Below are 25,940 nucleotides of genomic sequence, written 5' to 3' on the forward strand. Positions count from 1 at the left end.
TACTATTTAGTTCTTATTTAAAGTATTTTTAATAGTAATTTTATAAATAGCTTTTATATACTTTTTTATATTCTTTAAAATAGAAATATTATATAGTAATCTTATTAAATTAATATAATAAATATAGTAAAAGTAAGCTTAATTCTTCTTTTTAGTAGATTTATAATAATGCTTTTAAATAGCGGCTTTCTATTTTCGGCTTTAGGAAGTTATAGTTAATTCTAGCTCTATTAAAGCAGAAGCTATAAAGGAAGAGTTTAGTTTATATAAAGAAGATATTTTGAGAATGTAATTCAAATAGAATTCTAATGTGAGGTGAGAGAAGTAAAGAGAGTAAAAATTAAAGGGTGCTGGGTAGAAAGCGATATAAGGAATCGATTCCGGTATTAATAGTATTGATGCTTAGTAATACCTGAATAATACCATCCAGTATCAATACCGGTATCAATGCCTCAGGTATTTTTGCCGAGCCTGTTCGGCCCGGCCGAGTCACACATCACCACTTCATATTTGCCACACGTTCTTAACTGGAAACTAGGGCATATAGAAGGCTCAAAAAGGTGATGAATCCGACGCAGCAGATATAATTAAGATTTGGTACGAATTTAAACAAGCTAGTACGTCCCCAAGTAACCTCAGGATTATTCATTGGACTGAATTTACTTCGTACTAACCAGAACAGTCGGCCAAGCGTCAAAGACATAAGATTACATTATACCATGGCCGGGCATTCTAAAGAAGAGATGGCAGCGGCAGCTATGGGCGGCGTTTATGCTGCTGACCAGCTCATGAAGGGCATGAAAGACAGAAAGGAGGAGGATCATGGTGATATGAAAGCGCATTTCGTTAGGGCGGCCATTGGTGCTGCTATTGCTGTCGGCGCTCTGGAAATGATGCGGGGGGGGAAAAAAAGTCTGATAATCACCAAGGAACGGAACACGAAGACTCAGAATCTGAATCTGGTGAGGGCCCTGTTGATAGCACCGCTCTGGCTTTAGACCGTGGGAAGAAAGGCGCCCAGCAAAATCGTCAGCATCGTCACCATGACACTGCCAAGTTCATTCAGGACAGCGCAGCGGCTCATAGGCCTGGGAGGAACGTGATGGGCAACAGAGATCACAGCATTGTACTTCTAATCGCCGAGGCTCTCGGTGCCCTCGGTCTTCTGAACAGCGAGGATTCGACTGTGTAAGATGGGGGAAACTAGGTCATTATTCTATGCATTTTAGATCACATTCACTTGGCTGTTATGTATGCAATTAAAGCACCGGCATATGACCTTATTTTGAACCTTCATTTTAGCAATTCATTTTGAAGCGATGCACCACTTCTCAGCATTACAAGATTACTCCGTACCCAGCAATAAATAGTCTTTGCCTCCTCAAGGAAGAAATTGAAATGCAAGGGCGATTATGACATAGCTAGTGCAATAATAGTAAGTAAAAATCCTTTAATCCGCCGTGCAATCTCATTAAAGGATTTCTTACGTTGCTAGACATATCGCTCCTTCGAGGTAATTGCTTTTGCCATCTCCAATGAGATTAGTAACCATAAGCACCCCTAAGAAGAGCGCGACCGTTTCAAAGGGTTGAAATTGTAAGGTCATGGGCTCGCTGATGTGCATTGCCCATCCAAGCAGAACTAGGAGAGGTGTGACGAACAACGCAATCTGCATGCTACGGCCAATGGCGAAGTCGAGAGCATGATCCATACGGTTTTGATACGCATCGGTCATGGCAGCAACACGCTCGGGTCCCTCTGCGACGAGTGGGAGAAGAACCAAGCCGAGAAGCCTCGAGCTCATAGGTGACGATTCAGTAATTGAGTCGCTCGCGCCCATCAAGAAAAATGCGGCTGCGGCCGTGAGCGGCATGCACAGGAGTATAACTACCCCATCGGCCACCAAAGACGAGGATTGCTCGACTTCTTCCTGTCTATCACCTCTTTGAACCGGACGGCCTTCAAACAGGTCGGCATGCGAGTTGAACCGGAAATTTAGATACACAACAAAGAGAACGAGCAGAATAACCGCAATGCCGCGCGAGAGTTTGATAATGCTCTGCTCGCAGCTAGAGTTGGCCCTGCATTGAGTTCCGAAGAGAGCCGCAGGGATAACTAGAGATGCTGATGCCACATACATCATAGAGGATGCCGTAGATGTAAAGGTAGTGTTGATGACTGACTCTCTGTGCCTGATTCCAGCGATAAGGAAACAGAACCCTACAACCTTTTTAATTGGTGTTAATTATATATTCCAAATGCTGGAAATGCCGTGATGTTCTTACAAGCAATGTGTTTGCCAAGATGCTTCCAAGCATACTGGATTGGACAACCTGGGTATGATTGGTTGCGAGTGCTATGATACTCACCTATATATATATTAGTCACGATTTTGTTATTCTTTGTCAGTGAACTTACAATCAGCAGAACTGAGTTCCCAATTGTGGCTTTTAGAACGATTCCTAGCAACGGGTATAGTCTTTCCGATGTTGCTGTCAACGTAGAAGAAAGCAGCTTCGCGAGTGGTAGGAGAGCTAAAATATTGAATATAAAAACAACTCTAGGGGCCCAAGTAAAAATGCCTGCCACTATGCCTAAAGGAACAAACACGACGAGTATGTTAATGAACATTTTGGGTTTAAGACATCGTGTCAAACGACAGAAGTCTCTAAACCATGGGAAGCAAAGACTTCCGTTTCTTGAGAGCAGTCTATCTCTGTGAGGTTCTGGCAAAAGATCGTCATTCTCATTTATTCTGCTGAGGGGATCCATTGCTTCTCGATCCAAGGTATGAATAAGAGAGGTTTCCCTGCCGCCGTGAGGTAATATAGCAAAAAAGCCCGATATTTTTAAATTTATAGACTGAATGGAGGCAAGGTAGGAAGCAAGAGAGTCAATTGAAGTAAAGAGAGAAGGAAGAGAAGTTTCTGTGAAGGAGAAAATTCTTCCTTATAGCGAGCGAAGCTAGGAAGATACTAATGCTATATTGAGGCTAGCTCGTGCCCCTAAATAAAAGCTTTACGAGGCTGGTCGCTGTAGTCTGTGCGCACAGGCCCTATTTTAATGACAGTCGCTTACTAAACTCATTAAAAACATATTATATGAATGCTTTTATCTCTCTTCTCAATTTTAACTATTAAAAAAAATTATGAGATCTTTATAAAATACAAGGAAATAATCTGCTAATTATATTAATTTAGAAATTAAATTTATTATTCTAAGAATATTATAAATTAAATTATTATAAATTAAATTATTATAAATTAAATTATTATAAGTTAAATTATTATAAGTTAAATTATTATAAATTGAATTATTATAAGTTAAATTATTATAAATTAAATTATTATAAGTTAAATTATTATAAGTTAAATTATTATAAGTTAAATTATTATAAGTTAAATTATTATAAGTTAAATTATTATAAGTTAAATTAATATAAATTAAATTATTATAACTTAATTTTTATAAATATAAATTATAATTATTTAATAATTAAATATTTTAGTTTTCTAGTTAAGTATATATTTAAGTAAGCTATATATTTAAATAAAAGCTCGAGTATTGAATTTACTAGCTGAGTTATTAAATAAAAGAATTAATATAATTAAAAGCAGAATAATAGTATTAATTTAAATGCCTTATTAAATATTTTAAAAATATTTCGAGTAAAGAAAGGCATTTATAAAAAATTAGTTTAAGAAGCTTAAATCTTTTATAAATAAGTTTGTAAATAGTTCTTTTATTATAACTATATATTATATATATTTTTTATTTCTAATTTATAAAGTAAAATATAATATTATAATACTTAATATTATAAACTAATAAAATATTTATAACTATTATAATTATATATAAAGCTTCTAATATTAATAATTATTTTATTATTTTATCTAATAGCTAATTTCGTAATATTACTAATAATAAATCGCTATTTTTTTTAAAGTAATTAAGACTAAAATATCTCAAATTTATTTATTAATCACGATTTTCTATTATTATTAATAGTTTTTAATCTAATTATCTTTTTTTATTATATTATAAAAATTTCATTATATATTTTATATAAGAAAAGTATAGTCTATTAAATAAGAAGCCAAGCTTAAGCTTAAGTAAATAGTTTTATTAGAATTTAACTAATTATAGCTATATTATAATCTTTTTATTAAAAGAAATTTCTCTAAATTAAATTAAATAAATATTATTATTATAATTAAATTATTTCTATTTATATAATATATATAAATAAAAGCTAGAATATAAATAAAAAGGAAATCTTTACTTATATTAAAACAAGAAATAATTTATTTCTTAAAAGAATAAAACCTTATTAATTATAATATTTATTAATTAAGAATTAATTTATTAAAGAAAAATAAAAATATATAATTATATATATATATATAATAAAATGAAATAATACTAAAATAATTAAAAGTGCCTTTAAGTAATTTTATATATAATATAATTTTAATTTAAGCTTTTTTCTATTATATAGACTTTAATAAAATTCTTATATATATTAATCTTATTAATTTAATTATTCTTATTTTCTAAATATTCTTTTTATTTAATTTAGTATTAAATAATTATTTTTTTATACTTTCTTTAATTAATTTAAATAACTTAATTATTTATAACTTCCTTAACTTTAAATTAATTATTTTCGAAATTTATAATAAATAGCCTAATTTCTCTAATAGCTTATTTATTAAGCTATTAATATTCTAGCTTTTAATAAGAAGTAAATATGCCTTTTATAAAGTTATTATTATAATTATTATAAGCTTTATTAATATATAAGTTAAATAGCTTTTTATAATTAAAAATATTTTATAAATTTTATTTATAATAAATAAATAATATAAAGTTTATATAAATAATCTCGAGTTATTTGAATTTAATAAGTTATTAATAAATATGAATCTTTATTAAAGTATTTATATTTTGCTTTTTTAGTAGCTATATCTTTATAAATTAAACTATTAATTAATTTTATTAATAGCTTTTTTCTAAATAAAATATCTTTAATAATTAAAGAATTTAGCTAATTATTATTTACTAAAGTAATAAAAGCTATTATATTTTAGTTAAATTTAAGGCTTTAAAATATTAATAGTATTAATATATATTTAAAGCTATAATAATATATATAAGAGAGTTATTAGCTTTTAAGGCTTAAAACTTTTTATTAAGATTTATAAGATTTTTTATTTTAATTATATTATATTTTAATACTATATTATATATTTTGAAAAACTTTCTTATAAAATTCGATTTATAAAAAAAAAAAATTAAATTTTAATATAATAATAAGTAAATTATTTTGCCTTTAATAAATATAGTAATATTTAATATAAAATAAAGAAATAAGTTAATATTATTATTAGTATTATTAGGAATTTATAATACTAGTATATAAGTTATATTTATATATATATTAGTTATTAGTATTAAAGCTCTTAAATTAAATAAAGAGAGTATTAATAAAGCTATTAAAGAAGTTATAAGATATATAATAATAAGGTAATATATAAATAATTAAAATAAATAAACTTTAGAATAATATTTGTAAATATAACTAATTTCCAAGAGTTAATTTTAATAAAAAACTAATTAATATTTCTTTCTAAAGCTAGAAGCGTTTCCTTATATATCTTTTAGTATTTAATTAAATATATAAAGCCCTTTACTTAATTAGAAAATATAATTTTATATAAGCTTTACTTAAAATAGAAAACTAGATTTATAATATCTAATATTTATTTATATACTATTATATATATCTATTATATTAATTCTTTTTCTAGGCTTTTATTTCTAAAAGGCCTTAAAAAACTATAAATAGCTTTATATATATTTTCCAAAACTTCTCTAGTTTTTAGTTTTCTCTTAAAAACTTTCTATATTTACTTTATTACTATATTAGATAATAGATCTAAGAATATAATTTACTTAATTTATCTAATTAATTTATAAATTGCCTCTAGTAATTTCCTCTTATAAAAATAATATAGATATAAAGCTTATTTAATTTTCTAATTAGTTTATAAATCCTATTTTAGTCTCTATTCGCAAATTAATTATTATTTTATTAGTCTAAAAGCTTAAAAAATTTAATTTAATTTTCTAATTTATTTATAAATTCCTTTTTTAAAATTTTCTAGACTTTTCTAATATAAAACCAGTTTCGAATTTGTAATTACTACGGGAATAGAATATTATAAAAAGACTTCTTTTTTCTACTAATTAATTTTCTTTTTCTTAATTATAATATTATATCTAGTTCTTTCTTATATCTTATCTTTTTTTAAGCCTTTTTTAAGCTTCTTTTAAGCCTCTTCTAATATTTTCTTCTATTTCTTTATTTATTAAAATAAATTCTTCTTTTAGTATTTATTAGCCTATTATTAACTATTTGACTAATATTTCTATAGCCTTAATTTACTTTTATTATTTTTAATATTTCAAAAATATTACTAAGATTTCCGATTTTATTTATATTAAAAATAATAACTATTTAATATATAATTACTATTACTTTAAAAATAAGAAATATAATTTTATAAGTTATAATTTTCTTTTTTTATTTCCTATTCTAATACTATTTAAAGTTCTTTAACTATATATAATATAATTAAATTGCCTTTTCTAAGCTATAAATATAACTAATATAAAAGAAAAACTATAATAAGATAAAAACCCATATAAAATATATTAGAATATAAAATATAACTTAATAATAAAATAATAAAAATAAAGATATAAGTAATAAAGTATAAATAATATATAATATATAAGAATTCAATTAATTAAATATAAAAAAGAAATTAATTATCTAGAACTATAGAAAAGCCAGTTTTCTTATATAATTTCTATTAGTTATATATAAAAGATTCTAGCTTTTATTATATAACTAAAACCTTAAAACTATTAAAATAAAGTAATTTTAATAAAATATAACTTACTATATTATATTCGACTTTTTATTTATTTATATTTGTTTCCTAAATACTAAAACCTAATAGAAAATCCCTATTTAGAATTCTAATTTCTTCTTAATATATCTAAAATATAATCTATTACCTTTAAATAACCTTATTTTATATTCTCGAACTTACTTAAAAGTAATTCAAACCTATTTAACTATATTCTTATATTAAATATAATATAATTCTCCTTATTATTTAATATTTGCCTTTAATTATTAATTAATTCTAGCCTTTATAACTAGATATTAAAATAGCTTATTATAATAAATTATATTAATATACTTTAAATAAATAGCTTTTTGAATTTCGTATTATTTATAATATTCTTGAATTAGCTTTTAGTAAAAGAGAAAAGCTTTTAGTAAAAAGCTTTAATAACTTTATAGAAGACTTTATTTTTATATATTTCGTTCTAAATAGTAACTAGATTTATTAGAATTAAAGTAAAAGGCTTTTCGAATAATAGATTATTATTAAGTTATCTTTTAACTACTATTTTATTCGAGAACTACTACTTAATTATAATTTCAAACTTATAAATTATTTAGCTAAAGGCATTTATTTATCTAGTTAAATAAATTATACTTAAATACTTTCCTTTTATTTCTTTTACTAAATACTCGCTTAATTCCTTTATATTTTCCAAATTGAAATTATTATAAATAAAGAAATAATTAATATCTTTAAGAATTTTTTTACTAAAGGAAATTACCTTTTTATAATTTATAAAGAAAATATAACTAATATTCCAATTTTCCTTATTAAAAAAGAACTTATTATTTAGAGCTTTAATAATAGCTAAATTATTAGTATTACTTTTATATTAATAGTAATTAATATTTCTAGAAGTATAATATTAGGCTAGCTAAAAATAAATAAATAAAATATTTAGCTAATATCTTATAAAATCCAAGCTATATTAAGGAATCCGCTTTTAAAAATTAAGAGGCTAAAATAAAGTAACTATTATCTAGACTTCTATATTTTAATATATTTTTTTTTATAGAAATAAAACTATAATATTTCTATTTCCTTTATTAAAAACTCTTAAATACTAAGCTTTTTAATTTACCTCAAATAATCTTTCTTATAAATATAGCTATTTATACTTAGATTAAAGGTACTAAACTCAGAAATAAAAACTATAATATTGAATTAGAGCTATAGATTCGAGTAAAATTAATCGGAAACCTAATACTTGTATTTATAATTTATAATTTCCTTATTTTCTAAAAAGAAATCCCGTATTTCCTTATTTATTTAAATAATAGAAATATATTTCTTATTTTTAATAATTTTATAAATCTTAATAATTACTTTTAAAATATCTATAAGCTTAATATTAATTATATTAATAGAAAGAATATTAGTAAATTACTAAAGATATATTTTATAAAAAGCTTTAAGAAATCTATTAGTAATTCTATAATATTCTCGCTTATAAATAAGTTCCAGAATACTATTATATAATTCCTTAAAAGTATAGTTATTCTAATAACTAAATATTAGCTTCTATTTAACTAATATTTTATAAGTATAATATTTAAATATTCTATAAATATTATTAGTTTTCTTTTTCTTAATTCTAAATATACTTTTTAAAATCTTTTTAGATAATATTTCTTCTTTGCTTTTTTTTATTTTATTCTTTAATATTTTAGTAATCTTATATTTAGTCTAGTATTCAAATCTATACTATTTATTAGAAATTTTAGGTTTAGTTTAATTTCCTTTTTTACTAGGTTCTTAATTAGTTATACTAGCTCTATTGGTTTTACTAGTAATATTATTAGTAAACTTTATTAAATTAGCTCTAGTTTTATTAGCTAGATCTAATTAAGTTATTACTACGATTATAATAGAGGCCTATTTTCTAGACTTATTATAGAAAACAAGAAAAGGTTTATTATTATAATATTTTTTAGTAAGAATTCCGGAAATATTATAAATATATTATTTAGCCTTGAGATTATTAGCTAATAATAGCTTAAAAACCAATTCTTTAGGTTCTGAAATAGCTTTTATATACTTAAATATTTTAGTAATATCTAATTTAGTAAATATACTAGTATTTTAATACTTCTTATCCTTAATATATTCTAAAATAGCTTTATTAATTAACTAAATAGCCTTATATACTAAAGCTTTTATCTTAAAAAAAGAATATAATTTCTTATAAATATTTTTATTAAGGTTATTATAAATATTATTAATATATTAGCTAAAGGCTTTATTATATAATATAATTCTATTCTGATTTTTGGTTTCTAGACTATTTACTATAGTTTTAATCTTATTAAGCTTCTTTTATTTGCTTTTAATAATGCCTTTTATAATATTCTCGAATTCTCTATTATTAGCTTAATAGTTCTTTAGCTTCTTCTTAATTAATTCTAGTCTAGTTCCGTTTCTAATAAAGGTTTTTTATTTTAAGAGCTTATTATATATATTATTTAGTTTACTAAAGATATTTATATTAAATTTAGTAATTATAGTTATTTTTTCTAGTATTAGTAAGTCTTCTATAATTACTTAAGCCCCCTTAATATTTTAAACTTTAATACTATTAATTTATAAGCTTTTAGTAATATTATAGCTTATAAGAACTAGCTATTATACTTTACTAATTTAAAGAATTTATTCTTTAACTATTTTATTATTCTTAAAAGAATTATATAAGTAATATTAATATAATAGTTATAGGTTATAAAATTAAAGATTCTTGAAATTATAAGAATTTCTTTTAAATATTTCCTAAAATAAAGAATAAATTAAAATAAACTTGAATTATATAAAAGTATTATATATATTCGAGTTTTCTTTTTTCTAAATAAGGAAATAAAGCTGAAAATAGTAATATATATAATATAAAAAGTAAATATAATAATTAGATATATTTAAGATAATTTAATTATAAATTAGAAATAATTATAAAAAATAAAATATAAAGTTAAACTAAACAAAAATAATAGAAAAACAAGAAAATAATATAATAGAAATATAGATATAATAATAATAGTATTTAAAATATTAAAATATAAAAAAAATAACGAAAATTTTATAATATAAATCTATTTTAATTCTTTATTTATTTAAAGACATTTTTATTAACTCAAAAAATAATATTAAAAAAAGTAAATATAGGAAATATATAAAAAGTAAAATATATAAATATATTAAAAATATTTAAAAAATATAAAATAAGTATTAATAGAAAGAAAATCAGAATAACGGGATTAAAAAATAATTTAAAATAAAGTATTATTTTTTCCGAAACTAATTCGTATCTCTTTTAAAAGCTAATTATAATATATTTAATATTTATTAAAATTAATTTTATATAATAGAAAACTATTTAGCTAATTAAAACTTTAAAGTTATATTTATATTAAAGAAAATAATATTAAATAATTCTAAGACTATAGAAAAAAAACTATAAAATAATATAAATAGGATTTATAATATTATTATTAAGTTTGAAATAATTAATATAGAAATTAATATAATATATAGGAAAATCAAGTATTTCAAATTAGTATTAAGATATAAGAGTTAAGGATATTTTCTTAATTATTTAAATAATATTTAATAGTAAGAAATAGAATTAATAATAAGAATTAATAAATTATACTAGCTTTTTTAAAGAAATAATAAGTTTCTGGTAAAGAAATAATATTATAATTAGAAAATAGGTTCTATTTAAAAGAAGTTTCTTTTATATAAAAATAGAAATATATAATATATTAAATAGATTTTAATATAAGTTTTAAAAATAGCTATAATTATATTAAAAAGGAAATAGGTTTCCCGATATAAAATAAGCTTTAAATAAGTAGATTTAGCTTATTTAATATTTAATAAATTCCTAGAATTATATATTATTAAGTATTTTCTGAAATAATTATTAGATTTAATAAGTTTTCTTTTTTTTTCTTATAAGACTTCTAGTTAGATATTTCATTTATATATAACTTCTAATTTGGGAAATTTGCTTAAATATTATAAAAAAGCTTATAATAATAGTTTAGGTTAAGATTGAAATCTATAAGTATTATAATTAAGCTTTAAACTAATATAAGCTATAAATATAGCTAATAAAAAATAAATAAAGCTTTTAAAAGGCTTTTAGTTTAGTATTCTTTTCTTTTTTAAAAATATATAAAAGGTTTTCTTTTTTCTTTATTCTTAACTTATTAATTATTTATATTATTAAGATTTTTAAGAAAAAATAGTATTTCGAAATTAAAAGTATATAAAGTAATTCTTTAATTCCCTAATTATTTTCGTATTAAAATATAAGCCTTATTTCTAGTTTCTAAAACTCTAGTAATAGAATTTCCTATAAAAAATACTATTTAGTAAAATATATATTAGTATAGCTATTTCTTTGGGAGTTATATATATAGTTACGGGATATGAGATACGGGATATAGGTAATGAAATACAGGTAATGAGATATAGGATACAGGATATAGTTATATAACCTCGCATTTTATTAGTAACTCGACTAGTAGACTAGATCCCTTTAGGTTTAGTAGATTTAGGAATCACATATTAATACTATAATACTATAATTCCTACTTCTAAATAATAACTTTACTAACTATATATAAATAGTATTCTATAACTTATATAATAGTATTATATATTACTAATAAACTAATACTAATTAGTTTATATATATAGATTAGAGAATAGAATCTTTTAAGCTAAAGAAGTATCCGGTAGCCTATAGCAAAATTAAACTAGTCTATATTAAAGAAGGAAATTACCTATTAACTCTATAAAATATCCGGTAGCCTAAGAGAGAAAATAGCTAGCTCTTACTAAGAACTAATAACTACTTTATTAAAGGAGAAAATTACTTATTAACTTTATAAAGTATCCGGTAGCCTAAGGGAAAAGACTCTAGTTCTTACTAATTAATAAGTAATTAGCTATTTAACTATCTATCTATTTAACTATCTACTATTTTTTAAAACCAATTTCTTTTGGCCCCAAGACTATTTTTTTAGAACCTATCTTTTCTACTTATATAATACCCATATTTATAAGATACTCTCTCCGGAATATATATCTTTAAAGCTCTTTAACTACTATTTCGATTTTACTATTAAATTAAGTTCTTTGAGCTTTAGATCTTCCCGGAATTATAATATTTTACTTCCTAAATTTCTCGTTACAGACGAAATATTTAAGGGCAAAATATTTACTTTAATACTTATAAAACCTCTAGATATCTGGGGTATCTGGTATCTTAACCAGATATCTAGTATCTGGTATCTTAATTAGGTATCTAAACTAGATATCTAGTATCTAAACCAGGTATCTGGATATCTTTACTACTAAACCCTTTCTATAAACTTACTATAAACTACCTTACCTTCGAATCTCTCTTACTATAAATTATATATATATTAAGAAGGGCTTGGCCCTAGGGATTTGGTATAGCGGAACTATGAAATAGATATATATAGATAAAGAAATAGAAAGGCAGTATTAATCTAGTTACCTATAATAATAAGAAAGTCCTGAACTATCTTAATACTAGACTATTCTAGTATAAGATAGAGAAGTTAACTAATAATAATTTCTAGGAGTTATTTAAGGAGAATTTTAGTAATTTTGACCTCGAAGTATTTAATTATCTAGATTAATATATATTATATAAATTATGAGCTACTTTATAATACGGTAATATTTATATTAAATAAAATAATAAGAAACTTATTATTATATAATCCTTAGTTAATACTATTTAGGAAAAAGAATAATATACCTAGACTATAGCTAATATTATTACTATTAGACTAGACCTTAATACGGGCTCTATTACCTTATTATATATATTTCTTAATAATAGTATTATAAGAAATTAATAAACTAAATTAATTATTACTTATATTTCTTTACTACCTATAATTACTCCTATTAGTACCGGACTATAAAAAGCTAGTAATAACGGATTTCTACTACTTCTACTACCTCTACTACTTTTAAATAGCCCTTTAGCTAGCCCTCTTACTATAAAACTAATTAGAGAAATAATAAAGATATATACTAAAATATAGAAATATAATAGAATTAATAATAGTTTTAACTAAAAACTTGCTATTTTTCTCGATATCTACTAATATATAAAGCTTTTATAAGAGGTATTAGTAAGAGCTTTTCCTATTATATTAAAGGAACTAGTATAAGATTACTTTTATAATAACTAGCTCTTTTAATATATATATAAAGAGGCCTATATAATATTTATAGCTTTTTTAAAGGCCCTAGTTTCTAATATCGAAATTTAGATAAGTGAAATACTACTATAATAGTAACTATAATAGCTTAATACTCTAAAAAGACAATATTTAAGCTCGTTTAGTTACTAATTAATAACTTATATAAATTGTAATATGAACTAGTACCTGTCCTATAAAATACCAAATTCCTATATAATAAGATTATTATTTCCTATTAAGATATACTAGTATACTAATATATAATCTCGGATTCTCTTCCTAATCTCGGCTAACTTATTAATAAGCTCTAATTATCTATTACTACTTATAAGAAGAAATAATAGATTAATACCGAGATCCTCTTTACTAATTAATAATACTATTCTCAAAATCCTTTAAATTACTATTTGTCCGGAAATTATTAATACGGACCTAACTATAACTTCGGAACCCGTAATAATTACTTTAAGCCCTATAATTATAATAATTATATCCCGAAGTTATATTTTATATATAAGAGACCCGAATACCGATTATAGAAGTATATATTAGAGAAATAAGAAGCTAAGAAAACTCGATTTAAGAGTAAAAACATTTACTAATTTAGATCCCGAAATACTTATAACTTTAATAAATGCTTTAGTAATACTTATATATAGTATATTACTAAATTTAAAGGAAAAGAGGATAACGAGAATAGTAAAAATAAACTAGTAGGTAATGCTTTTAAAGCCTTACTAGCAGAAACGAATAAAAGAAAGAAATATTACTCTAATTCCTATTTTATTTCTATTAAGAGCTTCCTAGCCGCTCTTATAGTTCCTATTTCTGCTATTCCTATAACTAATACTCTTATAAATAATCTTACTTCTCTTTCTCTTATATATTAAATAATAAGCGAAAACCATATCTTAGAGCCTATTAAATAAATAAAAGATACCCAGATATTTATAATTAATAGTATATTAAGATATAATACTTACTGCTTTTATAAAGTTATAATTAATACCGGAGCTTCTAGATTCTCAATTACTAGTTTTAACTAATTCCAAGCTTTATAATAGACTAATAGTAGTATCTAACTTAATAAAACTATTAAAGGTTAAGTTAATATCTAGTTTAATATTGGATCTATATCCTCTATTAGATCTATAATAATAAAAATACTAATTAGGTAAATATAATTCTATATTATATCTATAAAGACTTTATTTCTACTTAGCTTAGCTAATATAAATAAGCTAGAAGTCTACTTTAATAATCTTACTAATTATCTCATTACTTTTACTAGATGCTTTATATTTATAATATAATGTTTTGGATACTCTTTCTTATTTTGAAATACTGCTTTATAAAGCTTTATTTCCGAATTCTTTATTTATAACCCTTGCTTTCTTATAGAAGTCAAATTATAATATCTATACCGCCGTTTTAGTTATTTATCTATTAGTAAGCTCCGAAATATACTAGAATAAGCAGGCCATAATATTAATATAAAAGCCCTAAAATACCTTACAAAGTACTATAAGTAATATTAGAAATTCGGAGAACTACCGGAATAATTCAAGTTTAACTTAAGAGATAATATTAGCTTTAACTATTCTATTATTATTAATATTTTCTATATTTCTAGTAAGCTTATATTCTATATTATTAATAAAGATACTTAATATTAAACTAGCTAATAGTTTCAAAATATTAGTATATTATATACTTGAAATGCCCTAAAGTAGTATTAAATTAATACCTATTTAGGCTCTCTTAATTAGATTATAGTAGATACCGGAAAGTAGTTTACTAGTAAGAAGTTTACTTAGCTTTTAAATACTATAGAAACCAAGGTCAAAATCATTCCTATAGAAACTTATAATTCCGTCGGAATTATAGAATACTATTATAGCCTAATTTAATATATTTATCTTATTATTATAGCCAAAATTAATAGAATTAATAAGAATACTATATTTCAAATAGCCTTTAAAGCTATTAATAATTCTACTAGACCCGATAGTATTATTCTAACCCTCTTAATTTATAGTACTTTACTTTAAATAACTAAATATAATACCTTATTACTAATTATATTATAGTAATTAGTAATATTTAAGAAAGTAATAATAGAAATTCAGAAGCTTTAAACTAGATACCAGATTATAAATACCCTAAATACCCGAAATAGTCCTAGTATTACTAATATCTATAAACTTCCCTTAAATTCGGATATTCTTATATAATATAAAGGAAATACTAGTTAATCTAATAATTAGAATAAGCTATATAAGCTAAGAGCCATTAATAGGAAAGACTATATACTAGCTTTACTATATAGTAATACTATCTTCTATTTAACCTTTATAAAGCCCTTTTATATAGGAGATATTATGGTTATTACTAATAGTCCCGAACCTAAACCTGTTCTCGAATTCTATAATAAGGCTAAAGGTAATACAGGTATAATTTCTTCTAATATTTCTATACTAAAATATAATAGAAGATACCCTTATAAAAACCCGGATATTATAGTATTTCTATAAAATAATAACTTATATAAGAACTCCCGTTAAGTTAAAGTTACTAGCTTTCTAGAAAAGAATATATTTGAGGTTATTTCCAGATTTCAGGTATTAAAAAAAATATATATCTTTAATTCCCGGTTTATTAATAAGATTAAGAATAAGGGTATAGAGAGAGAGTTTACGAAATCGAGACTAGTTATTCAGGCTTATAATAATAGTAAGAAATATATAATATTAATATAATTACTTATTATTTAATATATTAGCTAGAGAATTATTCTTAGTATTATTACTATAATAATAGATACTATAGAGCTATATTTATATAATATCTCGCAAGCTTATATCTAATTAATAATCTTACTTAACTATAATTTTTATATTAACTCATTTTATAAGCTTACTAGAAAGCTAAATCTGAATAATAATTCGGTTCTAAAGGTTATAAAACTACTATATAGTATACCAGAAGCTAGGAACTACTAGTTTAAGACTTACTATTCTTATTATATTAATAAGCTTTCTATAAAATAGTTAACTTATAACCCTTGCCTCTTTTATAACAAGTAACTCTTCGGAATTATTAGCCTTTAAACTAATAATACCCTATTTATTAGAAATAATAATTTTATAAAAACAAAATAACTAAAGCTCTAAGAAGCTAAGTTCTTGGCCAAGAAATATAAATGCCTTATTATTAATTATAACTTCAAGTTTAATAAAAGTATTATCTATATAAATATTACTAAAATTACTCTTATATAGGAATACTAGTATAAAAACCTCTAAACTATTTCTATAAAGAATATTACTACTATAAGTAATAAAAGTACTATTTATTAAGATTTCTTTATTAAAAACTAATATATTACCTATTATACTAGAAAAGTATATATTATATTAATCTATTAACTAGAAGCTTTATATAACCTATTAATTACTACTTAAATTATTAAACCTTCGGAAACTAATATAAAGGTATTTAATAAGTATATTTAATAGCAAATTAAGAATACTACTAGAGAACTAAGATTTATAAAGCTAGTAAAGAAGTTCTTATATTTAATTATTTTTATAAATACTTTATTTATAAATAATAGAAATTTCTTCTCCTAAATTAGATATATTCTAGTTCTAGTAAACGGAACTAGATATACTAATATTATTTACTAGTTCTCTACTAAATATAAAAGAATTACTAGAAGTATTCTAGCTTCGGAACTCTATAGTATGGCTTATAGCTTTAATATAGGTGCTTTAGTCAAATCTATAATTAATAGAATACTAGAAATAGAACTACTATTAGTAGTTTATACGAATTCGAAGTTATTATACAAATATTTTATTAAATTGGGAACTATTTAAGAAAAGTATCTAATAATTAATATAATATATTTTTGCCAGGTATATAAATAATAAGAGATTATAGAAATTAAATAAATTAAGGAAGAATTAAATCCTGCTAAATCGAAGCTAATAAATGCCCTCAAGTATCTAATTAATATAAATACTATATAATTAGATATAGAGAAATAAGTTAAGTATAAATAGAATAGAAAATAGATATATAAGATAAAAGAATATTATAAGAAGAAAAGTTATATATAAAAGGCTATGGCCTTTAATATATAACTAAAACCTCAGAAGTAATATAGATATATAGAGTATTTGGAAAATCTAGTACTAGGCCGGATTAGGGAATTTATATATAATTAGAAGAAAATACTATTTTTGTATTTTTAGAAAGTTTCTAGTATTAGTATAGCTATTTCTTTAGGAATTATATAAGTAGTTACGGGATATGAAATACGGGATATAGGTAATAGGATATAAGTAATAGGATATGGGATATAGGATATAGTTATATAGCCTTATATTCTATTAGTAACTCGATTAGTAAACTAGACTTCTTTAGGCTTAGCAGATTTAGGAATTATATATTAATACTATAATACTATAATTCTTATTTCTAAATAATAATAACTTTACTAACTAATATAACTAGTATTTCTATACTTATATAATAATACTATATATTACTAGTAAACTAATAGTAATAAAATATTATTAGGCCTTTATATCTTTATTAAAAAGCTAAAAAAATTATATCTATAATTATAAATTTCAAAGTATTTATTTCTATCTAAATCTTTAAAGCTAAATTAAAATAATAAAGTATTAGTATTATTATAAATATAACTTTTAGTTTCTTAAAAGCTTTATTTATTTCTATATTCTAGTAAAAATAATATTATAGTTTTTTATTAGTTTTTAATAAATTAATTAATCTTTTTATTATCCTGAAATATTTATAAATAAATCTTTAATAGAAATTAATAAAGCCCAGAAATATTTAAACTTTTCTAATATTATTTTTTAAGATTAATTATTTTCTAATAGCTATAATTCGGCTAGCTTTTATTTCTATATTATTTAAGCTAATTCTAAATTCTAAAAATTCTATTTTCTTTATATTAAACTTATATTTTACTAAGTTTATAAAGAACTAATATTATTATAATTATTTAAATATATATCGAATTATTATTATATATTATTCTAAGTTTTTAGAATAAATTAGAATACTATTTAAATAAATTATATAAATAATATTTATAAGGCCTATTATTATATAATTAATATATATTTGAAATATTATTAGAATATTAAAAAGCCTAAAAAATATAATATAATACTTAAAATATTTATAATATATTTGAAATATTGTTTTTTATTTATTATTTTCTCGAATTTATAATTAGTAAATAAATATTTTTTAAATCTAGCTTTATATATACTTTTATTTTATAAAATCTATTTATTATTTTACTAATAAGTTATAATAATATTCGATTCTTAATAGTAATTCTATTTAGGTCCCGATAATTAATATATAATTATAAGCTATTTTCTTTTTTAAAATAAATATAATTAAATTATTAGCTAAACTAGTAAAATAATAATAAAAAAATTTAAGCTAATATTAAGATATTTCTAAAGAATTTCAAGTTTTCTTCCTAATAAAATATATATAAAACTATATAATAATTAGAATTCTGGTTTCAAATTTATATAATATTCTATTATATAATAGTTAGGTGATATATTTATAGCCTTTATAAAAAATATCCGAAAAAGATTTTAATATTTTTTAAGAAATAAAGTTATTTTATTTATGGTAATAGTAATAACTTTTCATTTATTTATTATAGAATAAGTAATTAATAGAATAAGTAATTAATAGAATAAGTAATTAATAGAATAAGTAATTAATAGAATAAGTAATTAATAGAATAAGTAATTAATAGAAAAATATATGTTTTATATTTTATTATTTTAATAAACTTTCTAGTATTTAGAACTTTAATCTTCTATAATTAAATCTAATATTTCTATATTACTTCTTTAAAAGAAATTTAAAGATTAATTTAATAAAACTATAAAAATTCAAATATTATATTAATATAGTTTAAATTAAAATTATAAGATATAAAATATATATTAGTCTTCTTTTAGTTCTCTAGTATATTCTTAATAGTAACCTTAAAAATATAGTTTTTATATAAGGAAATTCTTTTTTCTTTTAATAAAATTAAAGAAATTACTTCTAATATTAATAAAATATTTATATCTAAAGTTAGCTTTTTTTTAACTTCTATATTTGAATTAACTAATATTATAACTTTATATTTCTTTCTTTTATATTCTTTTCTTTTTTTTTTCTTTTTTCTTTAATTCTTTTTCTTTTATTATTTTATTAGCTTATTATTATATTTCTAGTAAATAAATAAATTCAAGTTATTTTTAATTCTTATAGCTATAAATATAAGCTTTCTTTTTTTATATAAAATATTCTTTTAATAATTAATTTTATTCGAATATTTTATTTTAAACTATTAAATAAATTATTTTGCTTTTATAATAAACTCATATATTCTAAATTATCTAATAGGCTATTTAAATAGAATATAAAGCTTTAAATACTCTAATTTAGCTATTATTTTAAATTTTTAAATTTAGTAAATATATTATTACTATAGTTCTTTAGATCTAAAATAGAATTTTTTATAAACTTAATAAAGGTCTTTTAATCTATAATATTAATACTTATTAATTACTTCCTATATTTCTAGATATTTCTAGCTATATTCTTAAAATAAAAAGTATAATATATAATTTTTATTATATCTATAGCTCAAATAATTATACTATTTTTATATTATTTTAGCTTTATTTAATAAAAGAAATTCTAGGCTTTCTTAATATTCTTTCTTTTATAAATTAGTAATTCTCGGGTTTTTAAAGCCTTATAAATTAATAATATTACTAGAGATATAATAGGCTTTATATTAAATATTTAAATATTTTTAAGATAATAGATTTAAGCTTCTAGCTTTTTTAGATTCTTTCTTTATTATATCTCTATTTCTAATTTAGTAATATAATAATAAGCTACTATTAGCTTCTCTATTATTATTATTTTACTAGCTAGTTTTAATAATATCTAAATTCTATTTTCTTTTTCTAATTAGATAGTAGTAAAAGTATTTAACTAGATATTATTCTAAATACTTAACTAGATTATTCTAGTAATAATAAAAGTACTTCTTCTAATTAATATTTTAACTATTTGTAATTTTATTTATTAATGGCTTAATTATTTTATAATAAACTACTTTTCGAAAATTGAATTAATTAGAATATAAGATATAGAATAATAGAATAATATATAAATAGTTAAAATAAATAAGTTTTAGAGTAATACTTATAAATATAACTAATTACCAAGAATTAATTTTAATAAAAAACTAATTAATACTTCTTTTTAAAGCTAAAAGTATTTTCTTATATATCTTTTATTATTTAGCTAAATATATAAAGCTTTTTACTTAATTAGAAAATATAATTTTATATAAGCTTTACCTAAAATAGAAAACTAGATTTATAATATTTAATACTCGTTTATATACTATTATATATATCTATTATAGAAGTATTTAATAATATATTTAATAAAAAAAGTAAAATAAATAGCTATTAGATTCGAGATATTATAATTCTTTTAATATTATTATTTTATTATCTAATATATAAATTTATATATTAAATTAAAATATTAGATAATATTTATATTTAGTTTTTATTTAATAATACTTTTAATTTTCTTAAATTTAAGGCATTTAATATTTATTTTATTTAGGGGCCGAGATTTCTTTATTTTTTTAATAAATTTAGCTTTATAATTATTTTAATAATAAATTTCATTTATTATATTAATATAAAAATATTAAAATAATATAATCTTAAAATTAGATATTTAGATAATATATTCTTATTTAAACTTTTAATATATTTTTTAAAGATTTTAAAATAATAAAAGATATAATTTCTTTATTTAATCTTATTATAAAATTAATATATTATTTAAATAAAAGAAATATATATTAGATAAGGCTAGAATTCTATTATTAAAAAAATTATATTAAATAAACAAAAATATATAGCTATTTAAATAAATTTAATAATAGTTTTTTTACTTGTTTTTTCTATAATTTATTTATTATAAAAGAAGTATATTTTTATAAATTTATAAATAATTCTAAGGCTTTTTTTATAATAATTATAAATATATCTTTATTTTAAATAACTGGCTTATTATTTAAAAATCTTATATTAGTACTTTATATTATATAAACTTTAAAAAAAATTTAAGAAATATATAAATCTATTAATTTTTCTTTTAAACTTTATTAATAAATAAAAGTATTTCTTTAGTTTTAAGCTCGAATAAATTACTATTTTAGTTTTTTATTAATAAAATATAATTATATTATAAATAAAAGTAATAATAAACAAATTAGATATTAAGTAATTATATTCTGGTATTAAAATTTAAATCTAAAATATAATCTAGTAATATTTAATTAAATAGTTTTTATTTTTATTAAAAGAAATTTTATTTAGCTAATATTTTTGGCTTTAATAAAGCTTTTTAATAATATTTTTTTTCTTTATATATAATTCCTTTTATTAATTTATAATAGCCAAGTTATTTCTATAATCTAGAAATAAAGCTTTTAGCTTTTATTTAATAATAATAAATTCTAGGCTTTTTTTAAGCTTATATTATTTTTTTATTAAAAGAAATTACTAAAATTTAAAAATTATAATATAAAGTTATAAACCGAAATTTATTATTAATAATATTATATTACTTATTACTAAAATAGCTTTCTTAATTATTAATTTTAATATTATTAGATATATAATAATTATAATAATTATTTTTATTAATATAGCTATTATACTTTATTATTTAAATTATTAAATAAAGCTTATTTAAAATATATTAGTTTTAAAAATATATTTACCTAATTAATATATAAAGTATATTAATAAAAAAATAAAGCTTTGGCTTTAAAATTATAAATTATAAATAAGAGCTTATATTTTATATATAGCAGAACCTCGATATAATAATACCAATTTTAGCGCCTTTTTCTAATAATATACCGAGGTATTATTAAATCAAGGATTATATATACATATAAAAAATAAGGAAGAACTAAAGATATATAAAGAACCTCTCAATCCTAATGCCTTACTACTTATAAAGTACCTCCTGAAAGCTCTAAATAAGCCTGCTTTGCTTTTCCTACGTTCCTTTGGATAAATGTAGCTTTTAAAGCGTCAAGCTTATATATAACCTCACTTTGTCTATCCTCCTATTACTTCTCATAAAGATTTACCAAATCAAGTATAGCTATTACTTCAGCTAGCTTCACTTTCCTAATCTCTTCCTCCTGCTCCTCCTGCTCCTCCCCCTCTATATCAGACTGAGTATCCCCTGAACCTCTACGAGTATAGCGATTCACAATTACCTCTAGTATTATACTCTCTTCTTCTATAATTGCCTCGTCAATTGGTATAATAAATTGGCTAATGGGAAGAGGATCGTTGAATTGGGTAGTACTCTGAATAGCCAATTAAAGGGCTTCGATGGTTTCCTTGTCTTTTGCTTATTGAGTAGCCCATTCCTCGTCCAGTTCGCTATGGGCATCGAGATCTCTACCAAGAAGAGGTTTTGCAATAAGACTTGATTTGTACCAGTAATTAGTAATCGTAGAAGCTTTGATATAGTTATTCCAAGCATATACTATCCAGTTAATCATATAGAGTAGAGTAACTGTTTTATTAGGGTCCTTATTCGCCTCAAATTACTTGATTATATAGCCAACCCATTACTTGCAATAATAAAGCTTAAAGATATTAATAATGTCCTGATCTGCCGGTTACTAATACGATATCGTATTAGGAGGTAGCCATTCTACTCGTACGTAAAAGAGAGCTCGTTTTCCACTAACGAGATTAACGCCATATTCATATCCTGAGAAGTTGTCCATAAAGAGAAGAATATACCGGCCTTAAGTAGAATATTTGCAATTGAGCCAATAGAGGTATTCTGTATAGATGATACCAGTCATCTACTTGGAATTATTATACCGGTATTATATACCCAAAAGTCGACGATTGACATGCTTAAAGTATCGAGGGTTCTTACTCTTCCCAATTAACCAAGGCTCCCACTTATTAGTACCTGTGGCATTGACCGTAAGAACAAGAGTAATTCGCTCTTTACTCCTTTTGCCTCCATTACTAGCCTCAGTTACTAGTATACGATTTGGTGATATTTTCCAGTATAAACCAGTCTTATCCATATTCAAGACGTTCTCAGGAGGGTATATGGCTGCCAGGTCTCGATTTTCCTGTATTTGCTTGATATTTTCAGGGCTTTCGATATCTGCCGTACCGCCTTCGCCATAGTAAATATATTCCTTAATATAGAAGCGATTCTTGAAGTTGGTTAACTACCCATTGGACTATTTAGGCTCTGGTTGCTCGCAATATTGGGGGAGAAGGTACCAGATTTCATATGCCTTTTACTTGAGAATATCGCCTGTAATTATCGCTTTTTGCTACTGTATCTTCTGCTGCTATTCAAAGAGTACTAATTCAAGATCAGGCCAATCAGATTGGCTCAAACGTTGACCCGTAAGGCTTGTATCTTTTCGTATATTGGTATTAAGGTAATCGAATTGAGTACTAAGGCTAAAGGAAACAGTAGATTAGTTGATTTTGTAGTGGAACTCGTCCTGGAACCACTTAATAAGATTAGTATGCATAGCTTTAGGATGGGATTACTTGTACCTCCGTAGTACTCGGCAATCAGCTTCTGTCATGCCTCTTCGTCTCTTTTTGGGCTGTTTAGGGGCTAGAGAACCAGAGGTAAGATCAAGGGGCTGTGATTCGGTGAGATCGAGAGCCTGAGAGGTACCGGAGGGCCCTGGAGTATTAATAAATTGATCCATTTTCAGGCTAAAGTAGAATGATATACTATTAAAAATTAAGGGTTGGGACCGAAAAACCTTATAATAATCGTAATACCAAGGATATTATAAGCCTAAGGCTAAAAAAGTACAGGACCCTATAGCCGTATCGTATTACTAAGGATATTGCTATATCGGGGATCGCTATAGCGAGGTTCTGCTATAAGAGCTTATATTTTAAATAAAAGCTTAATTTTCTTATATATTTACTAAATATATTTATTATTTTTATTTTTTTATTATTATTTTTTTATTATTATTTTATAATTTTTAAAGATTCTTTTTATAATAAATTTAGTAAAATATATAAGAATTAAATTATAAAATAATAATTAAAGTTATAAATTTTTATATAATAAATACTTTAACCTATTTTATAATTAGTTTTTAGAGAATAGCTTTAAGGTATTAAATAATAATAAATAAATTTTATATTTTTTATATTTTATATAATAAACTTTATTTTTTTATTCTTATTTCTTATAATATAGGCCGATTTCCTTTTATAAAAAACCTTTTATAAATTATACTTTATTAGTAATTATATATATTATTATAATAAAGTAAAAATAATACTTTTAAAACTTATATTTGAAATAATTATTATTATTTTAAAGTTTATTTTTGGCTTATATTTAGCCTATTACTAGCTTATTATAAGATTTTTTTATAGGCAAATAATAAAGCCTAATTCTATAGTATTATTATTATAAGTATTTATAATATTAATCTGGCCTAATTTTTTAATATTTTTATATTATCTAAAATAGCTCTAAAGTATTCGAGTTTAAATTTATTTAGTAAACAAATAAGTATTAAAAGAAAGTTTTACTAAAAAAAAATAGCCCTTACTAGTTTTATTATATAAGAGTACAAGTATAGTTTTTCTTTATTTCTAATTAGAACTCTTTTTTTATCTTATTTTCGTTAATAATTTCTGATTTAATAATTAAGTCTTTATTACGAAATTATATAAAGAATTTCTTTAGTAATTTCTTTTTAAGTATTAAGAATACTATAATTATAACTTATATAAACTAGTAAATAGAAAATTAATTAAATAATTAGATTAAAGAAAAAGGGTATTTAGATTAAAGTAAATATAAAGTAAGAAGGAATTTATAAAGAAAAGAATAATACTTTTTTAAAGGTATTTATATTAAACTAACTTATACTATAGGCAAAGTACTAGATATATTTTTGAAAAGTGTTTACTTTGGGTTCCTTGGGAACTTGTTTGGGCTCCTTGAGTATTCTCGTTAAAACTTGATAAAAATAATATGAGAGAATAGAGGTCAGATCAAGTATAATTGGCTAGAAAGCGAGAAGTCAAAACACGTGATAATGTGGTAAATCTTGCTCAGGATGATCAGGCTAAGCTCAGGTAAGCTGCTCAGGGTGCTCAGGTTACTCAGGTGAGTTGACTGAGCCGAGGGTGAGCCGAGGGCGATTAGCGCCTGAGCAAGAGCGGCAAGCTGACTAACTGAATGCGACGCGCAAGAAAGAGAATATTGATCCATAATACCACCATATTCTCATGGAAAGATTGCCTGGTGATTCTCATCTCTCTCCTCACAAACATATGAAACGTGAGCGAAGATGAAAGCAGGGTCCCTTTTCAGTTCTCGCTAGGGTCTAACTTCTTTGCCTCTCTCGGAGACTCCTGAGGATACTCCTTGAGCTTCAAGTACGACCACTATTGCTCACACAAGATTGGGACATTGAACTCGATTACAAAGCCGATATCGCTATTATCCATCATATTCATCTAAAGAAATCTATCATATTAACATGAACAACGAGCTATAG

The 25,940-nt window shown here is 22.0% G+C and overlaps 3 protein-coding genes across 3 annotated transcripts; all 3 read right to left on the reverse strand.

The window, feature by feature from the left end:
* Positions 1-1,381: 1,381 nt before the first annotated feature.
* K444DRAFT_523312 (vacuolar calcium ion transporter /H(+) exchanger) lies at positions 1,382-2,631 on the reverse strand (the record flags this gene model as incomplete). Its single annotated transcript, XM_024874276.1, has 4 exons — positions 1,382-1,421; positions 1,488-2,227; positions 2,286-2,369; positions 2,419-2,631. 4 exons carry the CDS (start codon positions 2,629-2,631, stop codon positions 1,382-1,384), a joined length of 1,077 nt encoding a protein of 358 aa, XP_024740123.1.
* Positions 2,632-23,252: 20,621 nt separating this feature from the next.
* On the reverse strand, positions 23,253-23,531 carry K444DRAFT_523232 (DDE-domain-containing protein; the record flags this gene model as incomplete). The annotated part of the gene is made up of 1 exon (XM_024874269.1): positions 23,253-23,531. A coding segment is annotated over one exon (279 nt), but the record flags the coding sequence as incomplete, so codon positions are not given.
* Positions 23,532-23,667: 136 nt separating this feature from the next.
* Positions 23,668-24,131, reverse strand: K444DRAFT_610064 (uncharacterized protein). The gene has a single exon (XM_024879675.1). The coding sequence runs from the start codon at positions 24,111-24,113 to the stop codon at positions 23,943-23,945; it is 171 nt and encodes a 56-aa protein (XP_024740125.1). The 5' UTR covers positions 24,114-24,131; the 3' UTR covers positions 23,668-23,942.
* Between the last annotated feature and the right edge of the window lie 1,809 nt (positions 24,132-25,940).

The sequence above is a fragment of the Hyaloscypha bicolor genome (assembly GCF_002865645.1).
Source record: "Hyaloscypha bicolor E unplaced genomic scaffold K444scaffold_52, whole genome shotgun sequence".
NCBI classification, from domain to species: Eukaryota; Fungi; Ascomycota; class Leotiomycetes; order Helotiales; family Hyaloscyphaceae; genus Hyaloscypha; species Hyaloscypha bicolor.